Source organism: Artibeus jamaicensis, unplaced genomic scaffold, assembly GCF_021234435.1.
Source record: "Artibeus jamaicensis isolate MK-2021 breed Jamaican fruit bat unplaced genomic scaffold, CSHL_Jam_final contig_233, whole genome shotgun sequence".
Classification (NCBI taxonomy): domain Eukaryota; kingdom Metazoa; phylum Chordata; class Mammalia; order Chiroptera; family Phyllostomidae; genus Artibeus; species Artibeus jamaicensis.
Window position 1 is genome coordinate 49,379,707 of NW_026521486.1, and position 26,713 is coordinate 49,406,419.

General features: G+C 36.5%; 1 protein-coding gene and 1 non-coding gene across 7 annotated transcripts in view; both read left to right on the forward strand.

Moving 5' to 3' along the window:
• Positions 1-26,094, forward strand: part of LARP4 (La ribonucleoprotein 4) — an 80,394-nt gene extending 54,300 nt beyond the window's left edge. For 4 of the 6 annotated variants that reach the window (XM_053661487.1, XM_037136660.2, XM_037136631.2 and 1 more), the window contains 8 exons: positions 4,312-4,524; positions 5,043-5,146; positions 9,942-10,154; positions 10,781-10,829; positions 16,343-16,501; positions 20,130-20,257; positions 20,368-20,536; positions 21,697-26,094. In XM_053661487.1, the coding sequence (XP_053517462.1) occupies positions 4,312-4,524; positions 5,043-5,146; positions 9,942-10,154; positions 10,781-10,829; positions 16,343-16,501; positions 20,130-20,257; positions 20,368-20,536; positions 21,697-22,035 (1,374 nt within the window). In that variant the 3' untranslated portion in view covers positions 22,036-26,094. The remainder of the gene's footprint in view (positions 1-4,311; positions 4,525-5,042; positions 5,147-9,941; positions 10,155-10,780; positions 10,830-16,342; positions 16,502-20,129; positions 20,258-20,367; positions 20,537-21,696) is intronic. The other 2 variants (XM_053661488.1, XM_053661489.1) reach the window with 2 other exon arrangements.
• LOC119043545 (U6 spliceosomal RNA) lies at positions 16,077-16,180 on the forward strand. The gene has a single exon (XR_005081436.1). It is a non-coding gene; the product is annotated as a U6 spliceosomal RNA (small nuclear RNA).
• Positions 26,095-26,713: the final 619 nt, after the last annotated feature.

A 26,713-nucleotide genomic window follows, 5' to 3' on the forward strand; every position in this document is an offset into this window, starting at 1 on the left:
CCCGGATTTCAGTCCCCTCTGCTGCTTCCCACAAGCAAATTGGGCCCTTTTGGTGCTGGTTCCTTGGTGGGTAGGCTTGTGTACTTTCTAGGACCCTGTGGGTCTCTCCAGCAAACTCTCCCGTGAGGCTGGGAGCTTCTCCTGGCACCTTTTCAATCGGTGCTTTTTAGGCTTTATTTCCTGTTGCTGGGGCCCTGTCTGTCTTGATGCTAATTTTTGCCTAGTTTATCTGCCCTCGAATGTGTGACCTCGGTCTGCCCCGCGCTGCCTGCACTCTCAGGTCTGGCAGCCACTGCCTTTTTCTGCCCAGACTCCTCTCTGGGACCCCTCTCTGCCGGGCACTGACTCCGCCCCTCTTACCAGTCTGGTTGAATGGTTGTTGGACTTTGGTACAGTTCAGTTTTCTGTTCTAGTTGTGTTTTGTTTCTAAATCTTTGTTGTCCTTAATTTTGATTATGCAAGGAGGCACAATGTTTCCACCTATGCCTCCATCTTGACCGGAAGCCCATTCAGATTTTTTTTTGAGTATTTAAATATATTTGGTATGTTTATTGGGCTCATTGATGAAGGTGGGTTCTTTGAGTTGACTCATGAGGTTTTATATTACAGCCCTAATAGTTTTCAGTGGTTCATTTGATCTCTAGTGTGATGAGATATTTGAGGATTTTGTAATTTTTGTGTCAGTGGCTTACAGCCAGCCAACTCTCCAGAGTCTCCATGTTACTTTTATGGGGAAATGACACTGTGAACAAGGAGTGCTTGTCACTCCTGGTTTGGTGTTGTTTCTAAGCCTCTTCATTGGACAGAATTATGAAGTAGGTATGCTACTTTGTTTTAAGACCAAAGTACATGTTGCATTCAGGCAACATGGCTTTTCCATCCTTTTTTTTTTTTTTTTTTTTTTTTGATGATGATGATGATTCTTTTTTGTTTTTTTAAATTTTTTTATTGATTATGCTGTTACAGTTGTTCTATTCCCCCCCTTCATTTCCCTCCACCCTACCCCCGTCCCCACCATTACACCCCCTTTAGTTTATGTCCATGTGTCTCAAGTTCTTTAGATTCTATATTTCCCATACTATTCTTGCCCCCCCCCATCTATTTTCTATCTACTGTCTGTGCTACTTATTTTCTGTACCTTCTCCACCCTTCTCCTCCTCCCACTCCCCTGTTGCTAACCCTCCTTGAGATCTTCATTTCTATGTTTCCACTCCTGATCTAGCTGTCCTTTTAGTTTGCTTTCGTTTTAGGTGTGGTTGTTAATAACTGTGAGTTTGCTGTCCTTTCACTGTTCATGTTTCTTTAACTTCTTTTTCTTAGATAAGTCCCTTTAACATTTCATATAATAAGGGCTTGGTGATGATGAACTCCTTAAATTTGATCTTATCTGAGAAGCACTTTATCTGTCCTTCCATTCTAAATGAAAGTTTTGCTGGATAGAGCATTGTTGGTTGTAGGTCTTTGGATTTCATGACTTGGAATACCTCTTTCCAGCCCCTTCTTGCCTGTAAGGTCTCTTTTGAGAAATCCGCTGACAGTCTGATGGGGACTCCTTTGTAGGTGACTGTCCCCTTAGCTCTTGCTGCTTCTAGGATTCTCTCCTTCATTTTAATCTTGGCTAATGTAATGATGATGTGCCTTGGTGTGTTCCTTCTTGGGTCCAACTTCTTTGGGACTCTCTGAGCTTCCTGGATTTCCTGGAAGTCTATTGCCTTTGCCAGATTGGGGAAATTCTCCTTTATTATTTGTTCAAATAAGTTTTCCACTGGTCACTGTTCCTTTCCCCCTTCTGGTACCCCTATAATTCGGATGTTGGAGCATTTAAAGATGTCCTGGAGGTTCCTAAGCATCTCCTCATTTTTTTGAATTCTTGCTTCTTGACTCTTTTCTGTTTGGCCATTATTTGCTTTCTTCTGGTCCACTCCATTGATTTGAGTCCCAGTTTCCTTTTCATCGCTATTGGTTTCCTGTGCAATTCCATTCATTTTCAATTAGTTTCACCTTCATATGTTTGTCTAATTTGTGGCTATAATCAACCAGTTCTGTGAGGATCCTGATGACCAGTGTTTTAAACTGTGCGTCTGAGAGTTTTGCTATTTCTTCATTGCTTAGATTTATAGGCTCTGGGGCTTTGAGATCTTCTTGAGCCATTTTTGGTCTGTTTGCGCCCGTTAAGTATGAGGAGCAGAGCCTTGGACTCCCAGGTCGCTGGGTTGTGATGCTGTATGTGGGGGCGTGGTCAGAACGGGGAAGTGGCGGCCCCCTCTGCTGTTTCCCGCCGCTGGGTGAGGAGCAGCGCCTTAGGTGGTTCACCTGGGCCGGGCCACTCAGAGTCGTTTGGTTATGATGCTGTATGTGGAGGTGGGGTCAGAGCAGGGAAATGGCGTCGCCCTCCCTGCCGCTTGCTGCGGGGACCTGCTGGATTCTGGTCCAATTGCCCACTCCCTTGCTTGTCTATCCGCGCACAAATGCGCGACCACAGTCAACCCGCAGCCCTGCTCCCTCGCTATTTCCCTGCGGTCGCTCGCTTGGTCACTCGCTCGGTCACTCACTAGGTCCAACCCTGTGTCTGGATTTCGCGCACCTGAGTCCATCTGACCGAGTTTTCCTGTTCAACCGTGCTCCACCAGCTGCTGGTTTCGCCCCTTACCAGTCAGGCTGAAGAATTTGTTGTTAACAGACTTCCGAAAAGTTCAATTTTCTGTGTTCTGGCTGTGTTTTCTGTTGCTAATATTTAGTTGTCTCTAAACTTGGTTGTGTGAGAAGGCACGGCATATCCACCTATGCCTCCATCTTGGCCTGATCGGCTTTCCATCTTTAGTCTCACATTTGTGTCTCCTTTCTCCCATGTGAAACTCTCAGATCTCAGTGACTCCACTACAGTATTTGTTTGAAGGATCTCGTAATCACATACCAAGTATCAGAATAGCAATACCCATATAAGAAATTTTCCATTCTTTGCCTCGTGGATTTTTTTCTAAGGAACATTCGTAACAATTTTTATTATGGTTCAAAATCACTTAGGATTTCTCTGTTATATTATTAATTAGATGCACATTTAGGCTTACTTGCTTTTAACTTTTACAAATCAATTTCTTAAAATGTAGTGTACAGTCCTGGCTGGTGTAGCTCAGTGGATTGAGCGCGGGCCTGGGAAACAGAGGATTGTGGTTTGATTCCCAGTCAGGGCACATGTCTGGGTTGCAGGCCAGTTCCTGGCAGGGGACACACAAGAGGCAACCATACCTTGATATTTCTCTCCCTCTCTCCTTCCCTTCCCCTCTAAGATAAATAAATAAAAAATTTTGAAAAATGAAGTTTTCAGTATGTGCCTGGTTTAGAAGTAAAATATTTTAAATACATATTCACACATGCATGTGTATAGGAGTATGTCCCCCTATTTTCATCTGACTTAGCTGAAGAATAGCTTTTAAAATTGGTTTTAAAAGAATACCTTTAATAACAGTTTTAAAAACAACTGTTTCATCCTTGCCAGTATGACTCACTTGATCGGAATGTCATCCTGTAAGCTGAAAGATAGGGGGTTCAATTCCGGGTCAAGACACATGCCTAGGTTGCAAGTTCGGTCCCTGATTGTGACACATACAGGTTGATGTTTCTCTCTCTTTCTCTAAAGTCAATAAGAATGTCCTCAGGTGAGGATTTAAAAAGCATTTTGGTCACTCTATATTTGTGAAAGATTTATGAAAGTGGGATTGATGAGAATGTGGTAAATGCATTTGTGTTTTCGAAGATATTGCTAAGTTTTCCTTTATAAGGGTTGTACTATTTTTGCATGCCCATCATTAATGTATCACATTGACTATTTTGCTACAGCCTTTCCAGCAGAATATGTTGTTATATTTTTGGCCTTTCGCCAGTTGTGTGCGAAATGTTACTTGATTTTAATTGCATTTCTCTTAACAAAGTTTAGCATCTTTTCATATGTTTAGGAGCCGCTTGCCTTTTTTTCCCCCCGTGAACTCTATTTGTTTCTTTAACTCATTTTTATGTAGGATTGTTGGGCTTTTAAAATCTTTTAGAATTTATATATTTGGAATATTAGCCCTCTTGTCTGTGGCAAGTTGAGATTTCACTTTTTTGACTTTTGTGGCTGTAGTTCATTTATTGTGGTATTTGCCATATAGAAGTTTCGATTATTGAAGCTATGATTTCCTTTTCCTATGATGTACTACTTCTAAAATAGAAATAATATAGTCGTTTAATATATGTTAAAATTTTTAATTAAATATATTTGTAAAAACATACACTTGGTTCTTTTTTATTATAATGTATTTCTTTTGCTTCTAGGCAAGGATAAAAGCCATCAATACATTTTTTGCTAAGAATGGTTATCGATTAATGGATTCTAGTATGTATAATCAGCCCATTCAAACTCAAGCACAGTATGCCTCACCCGTCTTTATGCAGCCTGTATATAGTCCTCACCAGCAGTACTCCATCTATAGTATTGTGCCTCAGTCTTGGTCTCCAAATCCTGCACCTTACTTTGAAACACCACTGGTAAGTGAGATCCTTACAGAGTAATAAAATTTTTCACTCAAGCTGAAGTTTGAAGAAATCAATCAGAGTAGTGCATTTTTGTTGTTTGTTTTGTGTTGCATTGATTTATTATTTTCTGTCTTTTAAGTAGTGATAAGGATATCTAATATTCCATAGCAAATGTATGCATATAACTAAAGGTTGAGCTGTTGGTTTCTATAATTTTATTTTTTAGATTTTGCTGAGTGAGTTAAAGTTAGAGACTGGATAAATCCAGTGACTTAAATTGCTTTAATTTTGTTAAATTTTTTTCAAGAAGTGTTATTTTATTTTATTAAAAGTGTTCATTATTTATTAAAAAATGAACTAGTGGTTTTTTTCTATAAAGTATTACAAAAGTGAATAAGTAAAATGTAAAATAATTATGAGCTTCTAGAAGAAATTGATGCTAGGTTAGGTCATCAGAAATTTCATATGACCTTCACACTAGATTTTGCCTTTACCATTAATTGATATTAAACATTACAATTTTCTTTTAGGCTCCCTTTCCCAATGGTAGTTTTATGAATGGCTTTAATACACCAGGATCTTATAAAACAAATGCTGCTGCTGTGAATATGGGTCGACCATTCCAAAAAAATCGGTAAGATAAAAATCATGGCTGGAATGTATTGTAAGCAATTCCCAATAGTTTTTATAGAGTTACTGTTCATAGCAGCACTTATTTGCAGACTGAATAAAAAGATTTTTTGTTGAATTGAGTAATAAATACTGGGAACACAAATTTTTTTCTTTTCTTTTTTTTTTTTAAGTAGAAGGGGAAGAAACACATCCCAAACTTTTTAAAAAAGATTTTATTTATTTATTTTCAGAGAGGAGAAGGGAGGGTGAAAGTGAGGGAGAGAACATCATTGTATGGTTGTCTCTCATGTGCCCCCCACTGGGGACCTGGCCTGCAACCCAGGCAGGTGCCCTGACTGGGAATTGAACCAGTGGCCCTTTGATTTGCAGGCCAGCACTCAACCACTGAGCCACACCAGCCAGGGTGATATACGAATTATTTAGGACATTTAAGAATTGACTTTTTTAAAACAGTTTTCACAAACTACAGTCTATAACAGACTCCAACATTTATTCGGCATTTAATGTCTAAAGCTCTATTTTTAGTGCTTTACATGTTTTATTGTAGCTAATTTTCACAGCCCTTTAAAAGTAGGTATAGTTACTTTATTTATTAAAAAGTAGTAAATTGAGACATACAAGGTTAAATATGTTATCTACGAGTATGTAGCTAGTAGGTGGCAGAACCAAGATTTGAGCTCAGGCAGTTTGACTCCAAAGCCTACACATATGTTGGGAGTATATTATTGAGAACTTTGGGAACTGTCGCTCTCACATAAAATACTGGTATGTCTCTTAAGTATTATTCTTTATGTATAAACATCAGCTGATAATCTTAATAATTTGAGATGTATTACATCTTTTGACATAGTATGAGCAACCAAAGGAAAATGGTTTATATATTGGTTTAGATTCCTTCAGTAGTTTCACATTTGTTTTTGTTTTTTGGGGTTATTTGGTGGGTATTTATTTATTTATTTTAATTTATTTTTTGGCTTTTTATTTCATGAGCCTCCTCGGTTTTGTTTTTACAAAATTACTTCTTTTTGGTGGTTTTTCTCTTGCCAGGTTTTCTTCTCCCAGTTGATTCTTTTTTGGCAAGGAGACCACATAGGGTATGTCTTTCCAAGACAACTTGTAGGAGCCTAATTTTTTTTTGTAAGATTTGTCTGAAACATGCTTCACTAGAGAAAGAAGCTTTATGTTAAAAAATACTCTTACTGGGTTCTGAAATACACATATGTACTTCTCTCTAATAGTCAAAATTTTTGTGCTCACTTTAACCAACACCATTGGCTAAAGCATTTAAAGTTTATTGATAAGTGTTGAAAAAATTTTACTACATATACACATTCATATCCCTTTATGAAGTTTCAAATGAGATCTCGTAAGAACAAAAGATTCTTTATAAACAAAAGATGATTTGTGCTCTCATCGATGACTTAGTTTGGTAATACACTAACAATTAACTATAAAATTCAAGTACTGATAGGTCATGTAACTCCTGCCTTGCTATTCAAAAAGGATTATTTCATTATAAATAAGGATGTTTAAATACAAAAAGACCGGATTGTTATGATACAGTTTTTAACTTATTTTACAGTTGAAACAAAGTGAAAGTTGATGAGAATTACCTTGCTACAGTTATATTATCAACATTGTCATTATCAACATTATCTGAGATTTAGAACATTTTCTTTTCCTGTACCATAGCTGGTAAAGTTTTTTTCTTAAAAATACTTCAGTTAGCACAAATGACATTTTACAGTTTTCCTTGTGAGAAGATACAGATTTCTCATGACTAGAAATAGTAGCTTTATAAAAATACTTACTGATTTCACATTTCTTCAAAGGGATGAATTATGTTTTAAACAATAAGCAGAACAGACATCTTTGTTATGAGATAGACTGAAAGCAGTTTAAAAGAATTTTTTTAAATGTCTGTTATTTTTCAGCCACTTTCAGATATATAGCTAAGTGGCCAGAAAACCATGCACTCCACAGAGTGGTCTCCCTGCTGTCTGAAACACCCACCTGGCTCTATACCCCTTTATCTTGTCATTAGTGACTATATTCTTCATGCTCTAGTCCGCATCTCTGTAAAAGCAGTTTTTTAACTAATAACTAAAGTACTGATGTTTGCAGATGCTTGACTTAAAATTAATGTTTTTATGGTGTTCCTTCATTGTCACTTGTCTTTGTCTGCTATGCTTTTTAGGGGAAGGGAGTAATATTACAGTAAGAAAGCCAAGAGTGACAGTCAAGTCATCTTTGTTTTTTCTAATGTGTGCCTGTGGTTTTGAAGATATAGGGCAGGTTTACTGTAATTTGGCTTGTTACTCAAAACCATTTGTGTACAATTCTTTTCCATATGTTTGGCCAATGCAGATCACTGTTAATTTTTAGTTACAGAAATAGTACATGAATACTCTCTTGTAAAAATGCAAATCTTACAGATAAAATGCTTTTTGACCCCCAAACCAAATCCTTGTTCCCTTCTTATTTCTAAGAAGTAACTGCTGCCACACCTTTATTTTTGTTTATTTATCAGTGATGGAGAAAGTAACTTCAGAGAGCCCTTTTGCAGTTTATTATATTAACCTTATAACAGCCCAGTGATGATCACTACACCTACTTAGAGAGAATAGGACTAACTTTCAGAAGTCTGGGCATTTTTCTACCTTTCATACTTTATCTTTCTGTCACTTTACTTCTTTTTTTCTATCTTTTATCACTTCTTTTGCCCAGACTGAGATTGTGAGTCCCTCTCAGTGAAGGGTAAGATTATGAGATCTGAGGGCTGTTTAAATCTAACTTGTCCATTAGGTATATTGTAATGCAGTAAGAAAGTTAGGTGAAAGTTTCTAAACAGATAATGTAAACATCATAGCTACTTAATTGAATCAAATTCAGATACAATGAATAATGTAAATATTTTTGAAAATTACTTTGTGTCAGCTGACATACTGTAATTTTTATTGCTATTAAAATCTATTTTGTGACAAAGTGATTATCTGGGAAAATATTACCTCTTATTAAACTCACCCCAATGCTATAGCCTGAGTTTTATCTTTAAGTAACCTAATTGTTTATGTTATATAAAGTAGGATAGCTGGAGATGCTGTTGGAATTAATGTTTAATCGTTGGGCTTATAATTAGTATGAAGTTTTAAGTCTCTCTCCAGAGAACCAGAAATTGGCTGTGTGTTGTTAATGTTATGAATTTGTAACTATGAAAATACTATAAACATGCAGCATATAAACTGCAAGCAAGGAGCCAAATATAAGTCTTAATATTTCCTCAATTAATCTACTATATGTAGAACCAAAATCTCAGCTGCTTGGACTGGGGTATCAAACTCATTTTCACTGGGGTCCACATCAGCCTTACAGTTGCTTTCAAAGGGCCAAATGTAATTTTAGGACTGTATAAATGTAAACTACTCCTTAACAGTTAAGTAAGGGGTCGGTGCTGCCGCCAGGCAGAAACGAAGTGCAGGCCCAGATAAAACAAGGTGGAGGGCTGGATTCGGCCCACAGGCCTTGTGTTTGCCACTTGTGCTTTAGATGTTTGAACTATTGATTAAATTGCATTCTCCTTCCTTTACCATAGTTTCCTCTGCTTACAAATTGTTACAGTTGAGTGCTTAAACACATCATCCAAGATAAAAGCTACTTTTGTTAAAAGTAGCTTTTCTGTTTTGTTTTTACCAGATTTCATACCACAATTCATGAAGTCACGGCAAGCAATTACTTACTTTATATTTTCCTAGTTTTTGTCCTACATATGGATCTTTGAAAAACAAATTTTACTTCAAGAGGGATACTTAATAAGAAGCTGGGATTTTAATGTATTCCACCATTTCTTTTTCTCTCTCTCTGAATCCCCACCTGAGAACATGTTTTTATTGATATTAGAGAGGAAGAGGGTCAGAGAGAGAAACAAAACAGAAACATCTATGTGAGAGAGAAACATCAATTGGTTGCCTCCTGGTGGCCTTCATTCACTGGCTGGCAGTGTTTAATCTACTGAGCCACACCAGCCAGGATTAAAAATTTAGTACTAGAGATTATGTAATCTTTTTATGTAATGTACACATAGCTGTACTTTATATGTAAAAATTAATAAGGTTAGGACTTGCCCCCCTCCCACAAACCACTTTTTACTCCTTTGGGGAGTTGTTGCCCCAGTGAGTATACATGGCATGGACTCATTAATAAGCTTAAATAAAGCCTGGCTGATTTAGACTGTCAAGTCTGTAGCTCATGTTAAAGAAAGTACCGTATTTTTAGGACTGTAAGATGCACTGGACCATAAGACACACCTAGGTTTTAGAGGAAAACAGGAAAAAAAATTTTGAAGCAAAAAATGTGGTAAAATATTTAATAACCTGTGACCCCACTCCACTGTTGCCCCTCCCCACAGTGAGCCAGGTAAGCTACATTGGGACGGTAGATGCACCCCCATTTCCTCCCAAATTGGGGAGTGCATCTTATAGTCCGAAAAATATGTTAGCTAAAATCTTAGTTTTATTCTGAGTACTGATGTAGTAGTAGCTTTATCTTGAACAAGTTTGGATCTTTCACCAAATATCTCCAAGCAACTTTTTAATGAAAAAATTGCATTTAAAAAATAATATATCTGGGACATAAAAGAGTTTATATTTTTATACAATTTTATGTTTAACAGCAGAAAGCAGGATACAGCAGAAAGCAGTTTTTAACCTGGCCTGTTAATAGTTTCTACCCTTAAAAAGAAAGGTTTTCTGTTTATCTTGATTTATCTTTTTGTGTATGTAATCTTATATTTCTTATAGTGTGAAGCCTCATTTTAGGTCATCAGGTGGTTCAGAACACTCAACCGAGGCCTCTGTATCACTGGGGGATGGACCATTAAATAGATCTGGTTCAAGGAATTTTCCAACTGAACGGCATAACCCTATAGTGACCGGGCATCAGGAGCAAAACTACCTTCCTAAAGAGACTCCCACTTTGCAGATTGAACAGAATGGGGACTATGGCAGGGGCAGGTAAGGAAAAGTGGTAATAAATATGCAAATAAGGTATATGGAAGTGGTTTTTGTTAGGTGGTTGTTGTTGTTTTTTAGACTTCATTATTGGTGATACTAAATACATTTTTAACATTGGATTAATAGTTTTCATAATTATTAAGAAATTTAAAGTGTTCGTATGGAATATAGCTGAGTCAGAGGTTTATGAGAATTATTCTGAAGTTCTTTTTTTAATTGTTTTTCTATAGTTCACAGAGAAAGAATGGCTCAGAAAGATAAAATCCCATCTGCATTATAGTTTTAATTTCCTGCAGTTTCAAAACTATGGGAATGGGGTTACATACTACCTAACCTGTTCAAACAAAACATAACTGTACCCTAATTTGCTTCTGGTGTGGAGAAAGCACTTCTAACAAAAATGTGCTAAACTTACATCGTTGATAAGTAGTAGTGATAACAATTGAAGTTTTTGACAGATTAGCTCAGGAACCCTTCAGAAGAATATTTATCTTTAAACAATAATGGAGACTTAGAAAGTATAGATACTTAAAATAGAAATTCACTTATTTTTGATGGAATGTATAAATTTAAAGAAACTTATGAATTTTCCCTTCCACCACCCCCTTTTTTGTCATTGTAAAAAGGAGGACTCTTTTCAGAGGTCGAAGACGACGAGAAGATGACAGAATCCCAGTAAGTATTTTTTACTTTTAATTACTGCTGGTTTCTTTTTTCTTTTCTTTTCTTTTCTTTTCTTTTCTTTTCTTTTCTTTTCTTTTCTTTTTTCTTCTCTTCTCTTCTCTTTTCTCTTTTCTTTTCTTTTCTTTTGTGATTTACTGTAGTATTGGCTTGTGGTCTGCCTTGGCTTTCTGGGTTTGTTTTATTGATTATAATATGCAGTGAAGGTAAATAGAGCTTGTACTTGACCCTAAAATATACACCATTTTTACACTCAGTTTCCCCATTAAAGTACATATGTAGTTAGATATTTGACCTATGTTTCTCACCTTTAAAAACATTACTTAAATACCTAATTTTTCACATAGTTTAAAAATCAAAAATATGAAAATATTTTATGAAAAATAACTCTTGCTTTACAGACATTTCAGCAGTTTGAATCTTTTGATTCTACGAAAGTGCTATAATAAACAGTGCAGAGATAATTTCATACAGCCATCATTTGCTATGTGTGCAGTAATATCTGAAGGAGAATCTCTAGAAGTGTGATTTCTGGGTAACAATTTAATAAGTTGCTGGTAAATAGCTTTCTATAGGGACTGTGCTGGTTTTCAGTTCAACAAACAGAACAAAGTTCCTGCTTAGCCATAGCATTCTAGGTCATGCAGTTTTTTTGCCATTCTGATAAAGCATTTTATTCACTTTTAAAGCTCTGTTGGTGTTAGAAACTTACACTATTTACTAATTTTGGGGGAATAGTTTTCCACCTACTGTTCATTCTTTATATCCATTAATCTTATAAAATCACTTAAAAATAAGAACTAGACATGTTCTTATTTGAATCTTAACTTACCGAGCTTCAAATTATTCATATTTTGATTATGTTGTGTTTGTTTATAGACACAGTTTACTGTCTCTTAACTGGGGCCCAAAGATGTTGAATGATAAAAATGGTATAAGAAAATGTGGAAGTCTCAAGAAAACCCTGCCTAGAATTTATAGATATACCATAAATGGGTAATACTTACTTCACATGTATAAGTAGTGAATTATATGTTACAAGTAGCATACATATAACTTACCATTTGTTTTATATATATATATGTATATGTGTATGTCACATTTGTAAATATTGAAAACATACACATTCTTGAAGAAGAAAATGTATTGCGTTATTTCAAAGAATAGTTCTTAGGGGAAAGTGTAAACTTTTTAAAACAATGTTGTCTTTTTCATTTATAGCTTTCTACACCATGTGCAGTGGTGAGACTTTAGGCAGTAATTTTCTGAGGATACCATTGTAGCAGTTACACCCTTAAGTAGCCCTGAACATTTGAGGAGAGGAGAGATTAGATTTGAGATCTGTTTAATATGTTCAAAATGTCTGGATTGAGGACTAAAGGTTAAGATGAAGAAAAAGAGACAGGAGTGTTTTCCTCTGGGAAGGGTAGGGGTGGGATGCCCTTGTTCAAGAGTGAGATCTAAGCTAGAGGTAAAATTTAGGACTTGTAAACTTACTCATAGTAACTGAAATCATAAGAGTAGATGAGGGCATGGCAGGAAACTTCAGAGTGAGTGATTTAAAAAAAAAAAACACGAATGGAAACTTGGGGACTATAGTAGCTTTGGGCTGAAAAATGAGATTATTCATTATTTGTGTGAGGTATCCAAGCAAAATCTGAGTGGAGATGGCTGCCAAAAACAATCTGGCCAGTGTGGGTAAGTTGGTTGGAGCATTATTCAGTACCCAACGGGCTGTATGTTCCATTCCTGGTCAGCACACACCCCTGAGTTGTGGGTTCGATCCCCAGTCGGGTGAATATGATCCCTAGTTAGGGTGCATACGGGAGGCAACCAGTCAATGCTTCTCTCTCACATTGATGTTTCTCTCTCTCTCCCTTTCTGAAAGGAGTGAAAAAAGTGTCCTGGGTGAGGATAAATGAAAAAGAAAAGAAATAAAAACCATCAGAAAAAGTATGCAGGGAGAAAAGAACACATGACTGTTAAATCTGAGAATCAAGCAAAAGGGGTATCACAGAAGCTAAGGGAGAAATGAGCTCCCAAAGGAAAGAGTGTTTACCATGCCAAATGCTGTAGTAAGGTCAGGGGAGAAAACTTTTCCAGCTGTTGTGTTGTGGAAGGCATTGTGATTTGTCAGAGCAGTCTCAGTGGTGTGATCAGTACAGAGGTGAGGAAGCAGAGGAGGAGGTGCAGCAAGGGAGAGGTTTGTCTCAAGAAGGAAAAAAGATGATGGCAACATTATGTGAGGTAGGGTTTTTTGTTATTAAAGAGGAAATAGCTAATTTAGAAAGCAAATAATGGTGGAAATTGATTAGAAGGCTTAGGTGTATGGCCAAGTCTTCAAAAGAAACAGGAGAGGGAGCTAAAGATTAAGTAGGGTTGATAAGGACTAATGATTACTTCTAGTCAAGATGGTGGCATAGGTAAACATGGCTCACCTCCTCCCTCAACTACTCTCAAAATTACAACTGAACTGTAGAACAACCACCACCCAGAACTATCAGAAATCAAGTTGAGTGGCAGTCTTACAACTACAGAACAAAGAAGCTGCATCCATCTAGACTGGTAGGAGGGGCGAACATGTGAAATGGGCTGGTCCCACACCAGGTACCCTAGCCCAGGGTTCTGGTGCCAGTAAGATAAGTCCCCAGAACTTGCGGCTACAAAAACTAGCAGGGATTGAGTCCATAGAAGAAACTTAAGGAGTCCCAAGTAGTTCTTAAAGAACCCATATGTGGACTTACTCAGACTCACTCCCTCTGAGCTCCAGCAGTGGTGCCCAACAGGAAGGGCACCATGGGCACACAGGGAGGAACTGAAGTATTTGGCATCAAGTCAAGAGCAGGAGGACAGCTTTCTCCCACACAGAAAGGCTGCCACAGGCCATTGTTCCTTTTCTGAACCTTCCCCAAACAGAACCAGCAAATGGGTACCTTCTCTGAGACTCCATCAACCTGGCTGACACTGTTTACCCTGCCCTGGAGATCCCTAAGGCTCCATCCCACCCTACTTACACACCCACTCAAGCCTTGAACAGTGGCTTTTCCATGTGAATGGCTGCCTCAAAACTTCCTAAATCCTCTCAAGCAACAGTCAGCCTCAATGAGCCCCTAGTCCCTGTAACTCCTGTGAAGTGGCCCCAGGCCCAGCACCAGAAGCAGCCAGCCTAGATTCACAGCTTGGCTTGGGGGGTGTAGAATTCGAACCTAGCACATACAGTAGCAGCCATTCCAGATTGCTTTATAGCTCAAGCAGGGTGGCCCTAGGCAAAATATAGAAGGGGGCCAACCTTGCCCTGTACCCCCTAGGAAACCCCAGAGCCTGCACACCAGGTAGGCAGCTACAGACCACATTGGAGCACCACCACCCTGCCCCTGCACAGCTGATCCTCCGTGGAGGTTGGTGGTCAGTGGTCATAGCTAGTCCTAGCAACCAGGGCTCACCTACAAGGGGAGGAAGTACTCAGCCCACACAAAGGGTGCACTTTGAGTACCCAGCTTGGGTGATAGGGAAGGCTGTGCCAATCTATCAGATGCACAGTTCAAAACACTGCATAGAAGGATACTCAAGGAACTTAGTGAGGACCTCAGCAGCATAAAAAAGATCCAGTCAGAAATAAAGGATACACTAACTCTAATAAAGAACAATTTACAGGGAAACAACAGTAGATTGGATGAAGATGAGAATTAAATCAATGATTTGGAACATAAGGAAGCAAAACAACCAATCAGAACAATAAGGAAAAAGAATCCAGAAAAACAAGGATAGTGTGAGCCGCCTGTGGGACAACTTCAAGCATTCCAGCATTCATGTAGGGATGCCAGAAAGAGGAGAGAAAGCAAGAAATGGGAAGTATTTGAAAAAATAATGAAAGAAGACTTCCCTAATTTGGTGAAGGAAATATAGACATGCAAGTCCAGTTAGACACACAGAGTTCCAAGCAAGATGGATGCAAACAGGTCCTCACCAAGATACATCATAATTAAAATGCCAAAGGTTAAAGATAAAGAAGGGAATCTTAAGAGCAGCAAGAGAAAAGCACAATTAGTTACCTATAGGGGATTTCCCATAAGACTCAGCTGGTTTCTCAAAAGAAACTTTGCAGGCAAGAAGGAACTAGTAAGAAATATTCAAAGTCATGAAAAGCAGGGACCTACAGCCAAGATTGCTCTACCTGGCAAAGGTATTCAGAATCAAAGGGCAGATAAAGAGCTTCCCAGACAAGAAAAAACTTTCATCACTAAACCATTATTATGTGAAATGTTAAGGAGACTTATTTAAGAAAGAGAAGATCAGCCCTGGCTGGTGTAGCTCAGTGAATTGAACGTGTACCTGTGAATCAGAGGGTTGCTGGTTTGATTCCTAGTCTAGGGCACATTCCTGGGTGCAGGCCAGGTCACCAGTGGAGGTGGCACGTGAGAAGCAGCCACACATTGATGTTTCTGTATCTCTTTTTCTCCTTCCCTTCTCCTCTCTCTAAAAATAAATCTAAAAAAAGAAAAAAGATCAAAACTATAAACAATAAAATGGCAAAAATATGTATCAACAATTGAATCTAAAAAACTAAGCAAACAAGAACAGAGACAGAATCATGGACATGGAGAGCGTTTTGATGGTTGCTACATGGGAGGGGTACTTGGGGGAATGGGTAAAGAGGTGAGGGGATTAAAAGTACTAATTGGTAGGTAGAAACTAGCCACAGGGATGTAAAGTACAGTATAGGAAATGGTGTAGCCAAAGAACTTATATGCATGACCCATGGACATGAACAAAGGTGCAGGGATTGCTTGAGGGAGTGGGGGTGATGGGTGGAGTGGGGCTAAGGGGGATAAACTGGGACAACTGTAATAGCATAATCAGTAAAATGTAATGTTAAATATATATATATATATATATATATATATATATATATATGGAGAGGCACATGGGCATAAAGAAAAATGGCAGTGAATAAAGACCTATCAATAATAACCTTAAATGGGTTAAATGTTCTAATCCAAAGACACAGAGTAGCTGAACGGAGATAAAAACATGACATGTGTATATGCTGTCTGCAAGAGAACCATGTCAGAACAAAAGATACACACAGACTGAAAGTGAAGGGATGGAGCCTTGCTGATTGTGGCTCAGTGGTTGGAGCCTCGTCCTGTAACCGAAAGGGGAGGGAGGAATTGGGACAACTGTAATAGCATAATCAATAAAACACAATTTTTAAAAAATGGTAAGGACTAATGAAAGCTAGTGCTCTCTTCAGCAACATGTGTACTAAAATTGGAATGATACAGAGATTAGCACGGTTCCTGCACAAGGATGATAGACAAATTCATGCAGTGTTCCATATTTATTTTAAATGCTAATGAGAGCTCAACTGAGATGAGTAGCCAAAAATTTATAGGGGACATTCTGTGCATTAGGGTAGAGTTTGTTTTTGAAGCTCTCAGCTTCTGTGGTATAGGATTAGAGAATGAAATGGACATGTGACCTGTTTTATGATTTGTATCTTTTAGAGACCCCCTTCTTCAACTGAAGCAAAGGCTCCAACACCAAAGTTTGACCTATTAGCTTCTAATTTTCCTCCTTTACCTGGAAGTTCATCAAGAATGCCAGGTGAACTTGTTTTGGAGAGTAGGATGTCTGATGTTGTTAAAGGTGTCTACAAAGAAAAGGTAAACACTTAAACATCCAATCTTTAGCCTATTTTAGCCTAGGTTTTGAGGGTTGTTATTTAAGTTTTTATATGTACTAAATAAGTATTTCTGACATAGTTTTTATGCTTGGGTTTTCAGCATACTTTGAGTATTATAAAAAGATTTATGATAGATCTACACAAGGTCGATAAAATGTTTTTTCAGTTTTGTATGTCTTTATCAGTTACTCAGCTTGGTAGAACTGATTAGTGCAAGCCAAATGGGAAGTGTTATTTCCACTGAAGTGCTTGTAATGAACCAATGATATAAATGAATTCTAAGCTACTTTGGTAAACTCTGTCTTTCAAATAATGGAGAATGGATGGCAGAAGGTTAGGATACTCCATCCTATAACTATTTTTGAGTGTAGACTTCTCCATATGATAAATTCATGCCCCACAAATTTTTGGACATTTAAACTGGTTTTTTCCCTTGACATTTTAAAGGTATTTCACTGTCTTGTTAAAAAAAAAAAAAAGCGTAGTATCATAATTACTTTGTCAATTCTAAGATAAACAAGGTTTTTTTTTTTCCACATTTAAAAAAAGATTTTATTTATATTCTTTTAGAGAGCATGGGAAAGGAGGGGAAAAGAGGGACAGAAATACCAGTGTATAAGAGAAACATCAATCGGTTGCCTCTTGCACGCCCCCAACAGGGAATTGAACTGGCGACCTTTCAGTTCGCAGGCCAGGTTCTCAATCCACTAAGCTATTCTTTATTTTTTTTATTGTATTTTTTTTCATTACCATTTATCTCCCAATAAAATCTTATTTAAAAAAACTTAGTATTCTTAGTTTGTAAAGTCAAAGGCTAGCTTTAGCCAGTAGGCCTTGGATTACCAGTTGCTAATCTAAACAATATATTGTTGAGTGTGCTTGTTTTTGAACACTGCAGAAATGGAAATATACAATATATATTCTTCTCTTATTTTTCTTCTGTATTGTATCAACTCCATCACTGTTTATAAAAATTCTTCATTTTTCACTATGTAATATTCCATTGTAAAAATATAACATTTAAAGTTGGAAAATATTTTTTAAAAGAATATAACATTCTACTGATGGACATTAGGGTTATTTTTTATGTTAATTTTTTTTATTGTTGTTCAAGTATAGTTTTCTGCCTTTTCCCCTCACCTGAGCTATTTTTTGTCTGTTTGCCATGATAAGTACTGCTATGAATTTGTTCAAACCTTTTCTTTTTGTGAGCAAGAACATTTCTAGGGTGTAATATAGTGAAATTGCTGAGCGATAGGGCTTATTTTGTGTGTGTTTATAAAGAGTCAACTATTTCTCACATTTTTAAATTGGGTTGACTCATCTTTGATATGGTTTGTTTGGTGGTCTTTCCTTTATAGTTTGTTCCTTTTATATCTTGCTTAGAAAATAATCTAGCTTGCAGAGAGTCTTTTCAGAAACCCGTGGTTTTGATTTCTGATTTTCCTATCACCTGTCTTCCCCACCACCCCCGACCCCAGGTCTCTGGAGGCTTTTAAGAACATTTTATTCATTCCCGATATTCTGTGAATTTCATGATGATGTGTCTTGCTGTGGCTTTTTTTTCTTACCCCAAAGTCATCTTACTGCATGCTTGGTGGACTTTCTTAAATCTAGAAACTCATGACCTTCATGTGGGAACAACTTTTTTGTATTTCTCTTTGATAAATTCTTTACCTCTTTTCTCTTTATTGAACTCTTAATTTGATGTTGGACCTTGGCTTTCTTGTTTTAGCTTTCCTAATTTTGATCTTTGTACCTGTGTTATTTTTCTTTTTGTTTTAATTCTGGTAAAATTCACGTAACATGAATTTATCATCTTAATTACTCTTACATATGTACAGTTCAGTACATACATACTGAATACATTGTGTTAAATACATTCATATTGTTGTGCGACCAATTTCCAGAAGTCTTTTTATCTTACAAAACTAAAACTATACCATTAAACAGCAAATCCCATTCTTCCTTCCATCAGCCCCTGGCAACCAGCATTCTATTCTGTCTCTATGAATATTATAGTTACCTCTTAAGAATAATCAGAGTATTTTGTCCTTTTGTGGCTAGCTTATTTCAATTAGCATGATGTCCTCAAGATTCATCCGTTATTGTGGCATGTGTCATCATTTATTCTTTTCATTGGGCAGTAATATTTCAATATACAGTAGTCCTCCCCCTTATCCAGAATTTTTCTTTGTGATTTCAGTTACCCATGTCAACCATGATATAAAAATATTAAATGGAAAATTCCAGAAGTAAACAGGTCATAAGTTTTAAATTGCATGGCATTCTGAGTAGCTTGCAAGGGTTGTGAATCATCCCTTTGTCCAGCATATCCACACTGTATACACTACCCAGCCTTTAGTCTCTCTTGGTTGTCAGGTTAGGTGATACTGTGTCACAGTGCTTGTGTTCAGGTAACCCTTATTTTATTTAATAATGGCCCCAAAGCACAAGAGTAGTGAGGTTGACGCTTAGTATATGCCAAATAGAAGCCATAGGGTGATTCCTTTAAGTGAAATAGCGAGTACAGTACAGTAAGATATTTTGATAAAGAGGCAAACCACATTCACAAAACTTTTATTATAGTACATTGTTTTAATTACTCATTATTAATTATTATTGTTAGTTAATTACTAGGCCTGATTTACAAATTAAATGTTATTGTAGATATGGGTATGTATAAGAAAAATAGTATAAATTGGGTTTGGTACTATGCAGTTTCAGGGGTTCTTGGAACATAGCCCCTGTGGCTAAGGAGGAACTACTGTTCCACACTGTGTTTATCCAGTCACTTATTGATGAACATTTAGATGGTTCTTATTACCTTTGGGCTATTATGAATAATGCTACTGTGAACATTTGTGTATAAGTCTTTTGCAGACATGTTTTCCTTGGGTATGTATCCAAGAGTGAGCTGTGGTAACTCTTAAGTTTCAACTTTTTGAGAAACCGCCTGACTATTTTCATAAGTTGCCACACCATTTTACATCATCACCCTCATTGCTTGAGAGTTTCAGTATTTCCATATCATCACTGACTTCTGTTATTGCCTGTCTTGTAGATTATAGCCATCCTAATTAGTATGAAGTGGTTTCTTGATGTGGCTTTCATTTGCATTTCCCTAATGACTAATGATATTGAACATCTTTTCATATATGTTTGTTGATCATTTGTATATCTTATTTGGAGAAATGTCTGTATAGGTCCAATTAAAAAAAATTTACTTACTTTTAGACAGAAGAGAACGAAGGGAGAAAGAGGGAGAGAAGCATTCATTGATTGGTTGCCTCTTGTGCCTGGGGACTTGGCCCACAACCCAGGCATGCGATCTGACTGGAAATTGAACCAGCGCCCTTTAAGTTCACAGGCTGGCTGGCGCTTGATCCACTGAGCTACCTATATAGGTCCAGTTTTTAAAAGATTTTTTTTATTGTTCAATTATAGTTGACATTCAATATTAACTTCAGGTTTACAGCATAGTGGTTAGATGTTTGTATAACTTGCAGAGTCTCGTAGGCACCTGATGCTATACATAGTTATGGACTACACTCTCTGTGCTGTACTCTGCTATAAAGTACAATTTTGAAATATGTTTTTACTTTAAGGATAATGAAGAGTTGAGACAAGTTAGTTGCCCGGTTCCTGCAGAGGATGAACAAACAGACTGTAGCTCTGCCCAGCAACTCAGTATAAGTACCAGTCCTTCATGTACAGCTGAGCCTCCTGCATTAAGGTACAGGTTTTGATATAGAAGATCTTCTACATTAAGATTGCTTTTTTTTCCTGATCATTTGCTTACCTGTTTCCGTGTGCTGTTCTAACATTATGCTCTTTTTTTCTTAGTACAACTCAGCAAGAAAAGGATCTGATAGAGGATTCTACTGTTCAGAAGGATGTTCTTAGCCAGACAGCTATGTCAGTTTCTTCCCCAAGTACTGCAAAGCCATCAAGGACAAATACTGCTTCACCATGCAACAGTAACATAAATGCAGCTGTAACTGTAGCCCTACAGGTAACTTGATCAGTTTAGTGTATGTGAGAAAAAAATAATAGGTTAAATAATGAGAAATTTCTTCCCCATGACTCTTTGCTATATAGCCAAGTCCTTTGGAGATAGCCTAAATTAGGGGTGCCTGCATCTAAAAAATGCTAAAGGATTTTAAAGTGAATGTGAAGAAACAGAGAATTTTTCTCTTGTTGAAGGAGTAAAGAAACTATTCACTCTTTCTTTTGATTCCTTTTTTTTTCTGATCATACTATTACAGTTAAGTGAAGCTTTCTTATCCAGGTTATGTTGTGTGTGTCATTTTTGGGCTAGTACAAAGCATATTTGTATTTTTACATTCTTAATTAATTAGTTAATTAATTAAGTATAATGCTAATTCTGTGGAACCCATGAGGGACCACTCTCGTTTATATTCAGTTTCTGGAATTGTTTTTATAATTAGGAAAATACAGAAAATCAGAGAAAAACAAAATTTACCTATAATCCTTTCATTTATTAATATAACTAGTAGCATTTTGGTGTAGCTCTTTTTTCTCGGTAAAGAACATTTTATCTTGTGGCTTAATATAGCAGTAATAATAGAATAGCAGCATACTCTACGTCCTGGGACCACTACCCAAGACTTCTTCCGTGCTTCATCCCATTTGCACAACACCCCTGTTGTCCTCCTTTTTCAGATGAGGTAATTAAGACTTTTAATTAGTCTTCTATTAATAATTGGTTCCCGGCTACTCTGCAGAGATTCTTGTAAAATCCTTCTCGGGACACTTTGTAGCCAGGGAAGAAAAAATGATATTATTTTACTTCATCATATGGATGGACCCTCATTAATTCAGTCTGTCCTTCTTTGTTGGACATTTAGGTCATTTGCAGTTTCTTTCATCACTGTAAACAATGCTGACGTGGAAGTTCTTCAGATAAATCCCTCAAGTGAAATTATTGTTTCCTATATAAATTGCAACTTTTTATTATTTTCAATAAACATACTTTTTAAAAAGATAATACTGATATATTTTCATGGATAGCATTGTATATGAGAGTACCTATTACTCTTACCTAAGAAATAACCTTATTTCCTAGAAAATAAGGTTCATACTATGCTTTTTGTAGTTTTTTACTTAGATAATGTGCACCATAAATATGTTTTGTTTATCTTCGCTTCAAAGGAACCCCGAAAGCTGAGTTACGCTGAAGTGTGCCAGAAACCCCCTAAAGAGCCATTGCCAGGTCCTGTGCAGCCACTAAGGGAACTTCGCTCCAATGTGGTGTCTCCCACCAAAAATGAAGAGAATGGAAGTCCTGAGAAGTCCATTGAGAAACTACATGAGAAGCCAGAAGCAAGGGCTAGTAAGGATTATTCTGGCTTCCGAGGCAATACCATTCCCAGGGGAACAGCTGGAAAAATCAGGGAACAGAGACGCCAGTTTGGCCATAGGGCTATACCTCAGGGAGTGACTCGACGTAATGGCAAAGAGCAATATGTGCCACCCAGATCACCAAAGTAAAAACAAACCAACAAAAACTATTCAAAACCTCTCTCTCTTCCCATTAAACTTGAGCCGTGGCTGTATTGAACTGTTTTGGAGGGGAGTGGGTAACCAGGAAGGGAACAGGAGAAAGTATATCCTTAAATCATTGTGGATTTTGGAGTTGTGAGTGATAGAATCCCAAAATTCATCTCTGAAGTGATTTTAAAATGCTGGAGGATTCTAATCAGTATAAATATATATATATGTATACATATATGAAAATACAATTTTTCTATTTTTGTTTTTGATTTAATTTGCAAAGATCTGCCTGGAATCAATTTTGAGGGTTCAGATTTAGCTTGGGGGAAAACATTACACATACTTAAGTATAGGAAATGAGGGAGTAAGAAAATATTTTTTGAAGAAGCATTTCTGTAAAATTAGAAATTACTTTTTTTAATCTATTTAAAGTTTGGCTTGGAGAATGCCATCTCTGCCTCTATGACCTTGTGTTGCAAAGCAGATCAGTGGCTGGGCTGCCTGTTGCGGTGTGAGTACGCGCAGGAGTGACTGGAGCCAAATCCTGTCGTGTTAGTAAATGATTTGAAAACTGAATGTAATGCGTACCTGAGTAGGTTTTTTTTCCAGTTTGATACGTAGTCTCTTTTTGACCTTACTAATTTTCATTCATTTTAAACTCTGATTGTACTTAGAGATGTGACTGCCAATCAGTTTGATACCCAAGGAAAGAAAGAATAGGGGTTATTCAGATTAATGAAAAATCTGTCTTACATCTGAGTAGGTAGGTAAAATGGACTTCACAGGTTTAAACTGGCCTGCCACTTTTCCAAAAAAAATAGGAAATTGTGTTTGTTTGTTGTTATTTTATTACTCTGTTCTTTGACTACCAACCCCCCAAAAGCAAAATAACCAAACACCTACATGGTTGTATGTTTCTAACTGCCTTGACCAGTCTAGTCAAATCATCTAACTGTGTTAGATTTCTGAGTTGAACAATGAAATATTTTGCTCTTCTGTTCATGTATTTAGAACTTGAGGTCCTGGAATGGTAGGGCAGACCAACCCTGCAGTTAATTTATTTGTGTTACTATTGAAGATGAAATACCGTAATTGACTCCTAATGTGTTAAGTAGTGTAGAAGTAAAAAAATTTAGGCTTAATTTGGTGGCAACTTGGGGGGATACTTTTTTCTGTTTACAGTGTATTTATCACCTGCCTTTCTTCCCTTTCTCCCCCACCACCAAAAAAATAAAAAAACAATTTGGGATTCACAGAGACAGCCAGCAAATAAGGAGATTTTCAAGTTAATGTGAGAAAGGTGGTTAAAGAAAATTAATACATAATTTCTCAGTGAATAAAGTTGTAGCTCTCATATTAAATAGGTAAATTTACATGCTGGTGTTTAGAAAATGGCTAAAATATTAAAAACCATGCTGGGTTAATCTGTTTTAAGTCATCCTATTTTCTGAGTTATTGTGTAAGGCAGAGTTTGTTCTCTTTTTAGGGATAGTTTGTACTAGCAGTGACTGTCCCTCAAGTTAGTGAATGACATGTACAAACTGAAACTGTAAATTGTGAACACTGGAAAGCACCATTGTGACATAGAGTGAACACCTTAGTAATATATTAAAGTGAATGTAAATGGTGGTAAAAATTACATTACTGTGAAACTCATCTTCCAACTCTAAGTTAAGCTTTGGAGATTTGTATTAATAGGTAACTGTTCAGAGCTTTGAAAACACTGCTCATTTCTGTACAAGCCAGAGTTATCATTTCTTTGTAACTTATTCAGCTTGGCAGTTGCTTTTGGTTTGGTAGGTCCATAACATGATATAAATTTAAGTAAGGAGAATCATTTCTACACACTATTTTTTTAAATCATCTACTAGATGAAACATACAATTAAACTACCTGTACTGAAATTTGGGGGAAGTTTAGGTCCTTTTTTTTAGAAAGTATTAATAATCATTGATTCTATCTATGATAAAAGTGCTTATTTTGGTTTACTTAGATAATGCTGCAGTTGGTGGAAATGATGAACATTTAAAGTGTTAACACTCTGTGACTGCATTGGATTTAAGAGAATAAACATTTTATAAAAATCTCTTGGTAAGGTTATAAACTTAATTATTGCACTTGAAATGAAACATCACCTTTTTTTCTACAATGTGTTGCAAAAGTGGGCTTTTATTATTTGTATGCTTGTGTGACTTGACTCCAACTTTTGAAAACTAAGTATTCTAATTGAAACACAAGAAAAGAATCTTCTTTTGAAGAAAGCAAGTGTACTTTTGCTTTTTCTCCAAAATGTTACTGAAAGTATAAAGACATGACCTTATAAAATGTCTTATAAAATATATTGTTTTAATTTAATTTGCCTCATTACAGCTAATAGTTCCCATTTTGATGGGATGTATAGGGAAGAATAAATTTGTGTGTATATAAAATATATATATTCACAGTATGTATTTAGCATTTATTTTATTACAGCAGATTTAAGGTTTGTATCTAAATGATACCTATGAATTGTGTGAAACTGTTGGCTTTTTGTAACTGACGAGGGTTGGGCGTTCATTGTAGTTGTACTATTTATTTGGTTCTCGAGAAGGAGGAATTTAAATGTCACATTTTTTTCTTCATCTTATGGCTCAACACTTCCTTGGGCTGTTGGAGGCTAAAAGTAGATCCATGCGATACTGAGTGTATGGTACAGTGCTCCTCTGCCGTGGTTCTTACTGCGTGAAGAGGAAGGTTCACCACCTTGCACTTAGAGAAGGTACATAGAGATATTGTAAAACTCCATCTCCATTTGCTTCTGTCCTGATAATTAAATTTTTCATGACATCTAGGGCCTGTCTCTAATCTAGTAACTTCATTTTTGCAAGTATAGACACTGGCATTCAAAAGACTGATTCATCTAAAAAATTTTTAACTGGATTTTGGAAGAAGATAAAATCTTTCAGTGATATGGCTTATTATTGTTGTCATTTTATGTGTTTGATTTGCATGTGATCAGATGACATGCAGATTTTTTATTTATTTTTGGCTCCTTTAATTACAGTAGCTTGAATATTATTTCACATTCCTTTTTTCTTTTTTAAATAACCATGTTGACTTTGCAAAAGGGTTAATGATGGAATATTATCATCTGCTGGAGCAGAAAATGGTATTTAAAAGTTACTAAATACTTTCTCTAGTTTTCTTACTTATGGCCTTAATATTTAATTTTTTGGCTTAAATGCCCTCTGGTTTTACTTTGACACAGTTGAACAATACTGGGCTTAGGACTCTGATGTTTGTGTTGGCCGAATGTGCTAGCCATATTTTAAAGGTATCCATTTTGTTTTTACAGAAAAGATAAAATGTGAGATGACAGTGTATTCCTTTTGAAGGGTTTTTAAAATATTAATTATATGATGGCAGTTTTTCTTTATTTTTAAATTTTCTGACAATAAAATAAAATTGGCTATAGAATTTAACTTTAGGCTTTTGGGTGTATGCTGATTAGCTTGTCTGAGCTTCCAAGAAGATATACAGACGTTTCAGTTTTCATTAGCTGAATGAGGACATTTTAAGAACTTGAAAGAAAGTGTTTTCATATTGAAAGTAAATGCTCTTTCAAAATTCACATTATTAAATACGGTAAAGGGTTTTTTTTTTAAGCTGAGAACTTAGGATTTGCTGAGTAGGTGGTTCCTAGAAGTATAACTCAGATACCAACAGGCTATGTCCAAAATAAAATGGTTTTGTTTTCAGTTTTGCAGCACAAAACACTGATTCACATTGATTTTTTTTTCCCCCTGATTCATGTGTCCCTTGAGTGACATCTCCTAATGTTTGGGTTTGCAGGGTGGTCAGAACCAGTTATCTGGCTTCTGTTTTATCCATTGCTTAGGTTTGTTCCTGTTGTCAAAACTGTCCCCCCACCAAAAAAAAGAAAAATGGTGTGACACCGCTTGTGCATATTATGTTAAAATGAGTACATCCTGTATTTGTATTTTTGTTTTCAACATTGCCAAGGTGCTATGGGAAATTAAAGTAACAAAAATTAGAAAATAAAATTATTTAAAAACAGGACTGGTTTTCTTTTCTATAGGTGGTTTATGTCTACTGACTACTTGCATTTACTTTTCAGTAATTTTATATGTTGCCCACTCTCTACTTCATCACTGTTCTGGTCTCAGCAGGTTTTTGTCTTGTTTGGGGAGGGAGGGGAGGCAGGGCATGTGATACTGCATCTCTAAAGTGGGGGCAGAGGCTGTCGGGTCCCAGCTTTCTGATCCTGGGGTTTTCCTAAGTTATTTTTGTGTGAGAAGCAGTTCCTGAAGGGGAAAAAAATTATAGGTCAGTGTTCAGCTTAAGGATTTTGTTTTTATTGAGCAGAATATGGCCTTACTTGGGTATATAAATTCTAGGCTTTTAAACTTATTTTCAAGAGAAAACTGGTAGGTTTTCTTAATCTTTCAACCACATCTTTGCTTTGATTGTATTAAAACCTAAAGCTAGAGGGTTTTAAAGGGGAAGTGCACTTTGAAATTGAAAATAGGTGTTTTAAGCTTTTTAAAACTACGATAAGACAAAACTGGAAAAACTAAGTGAATCTAGCTTTTTGGCAGCTGGCGTCTGCCAAGTGACACTTCATCTTTTTATTGAATATAGTTCGCCCTTACCTGCCAATTTTGCTTTCCATGGC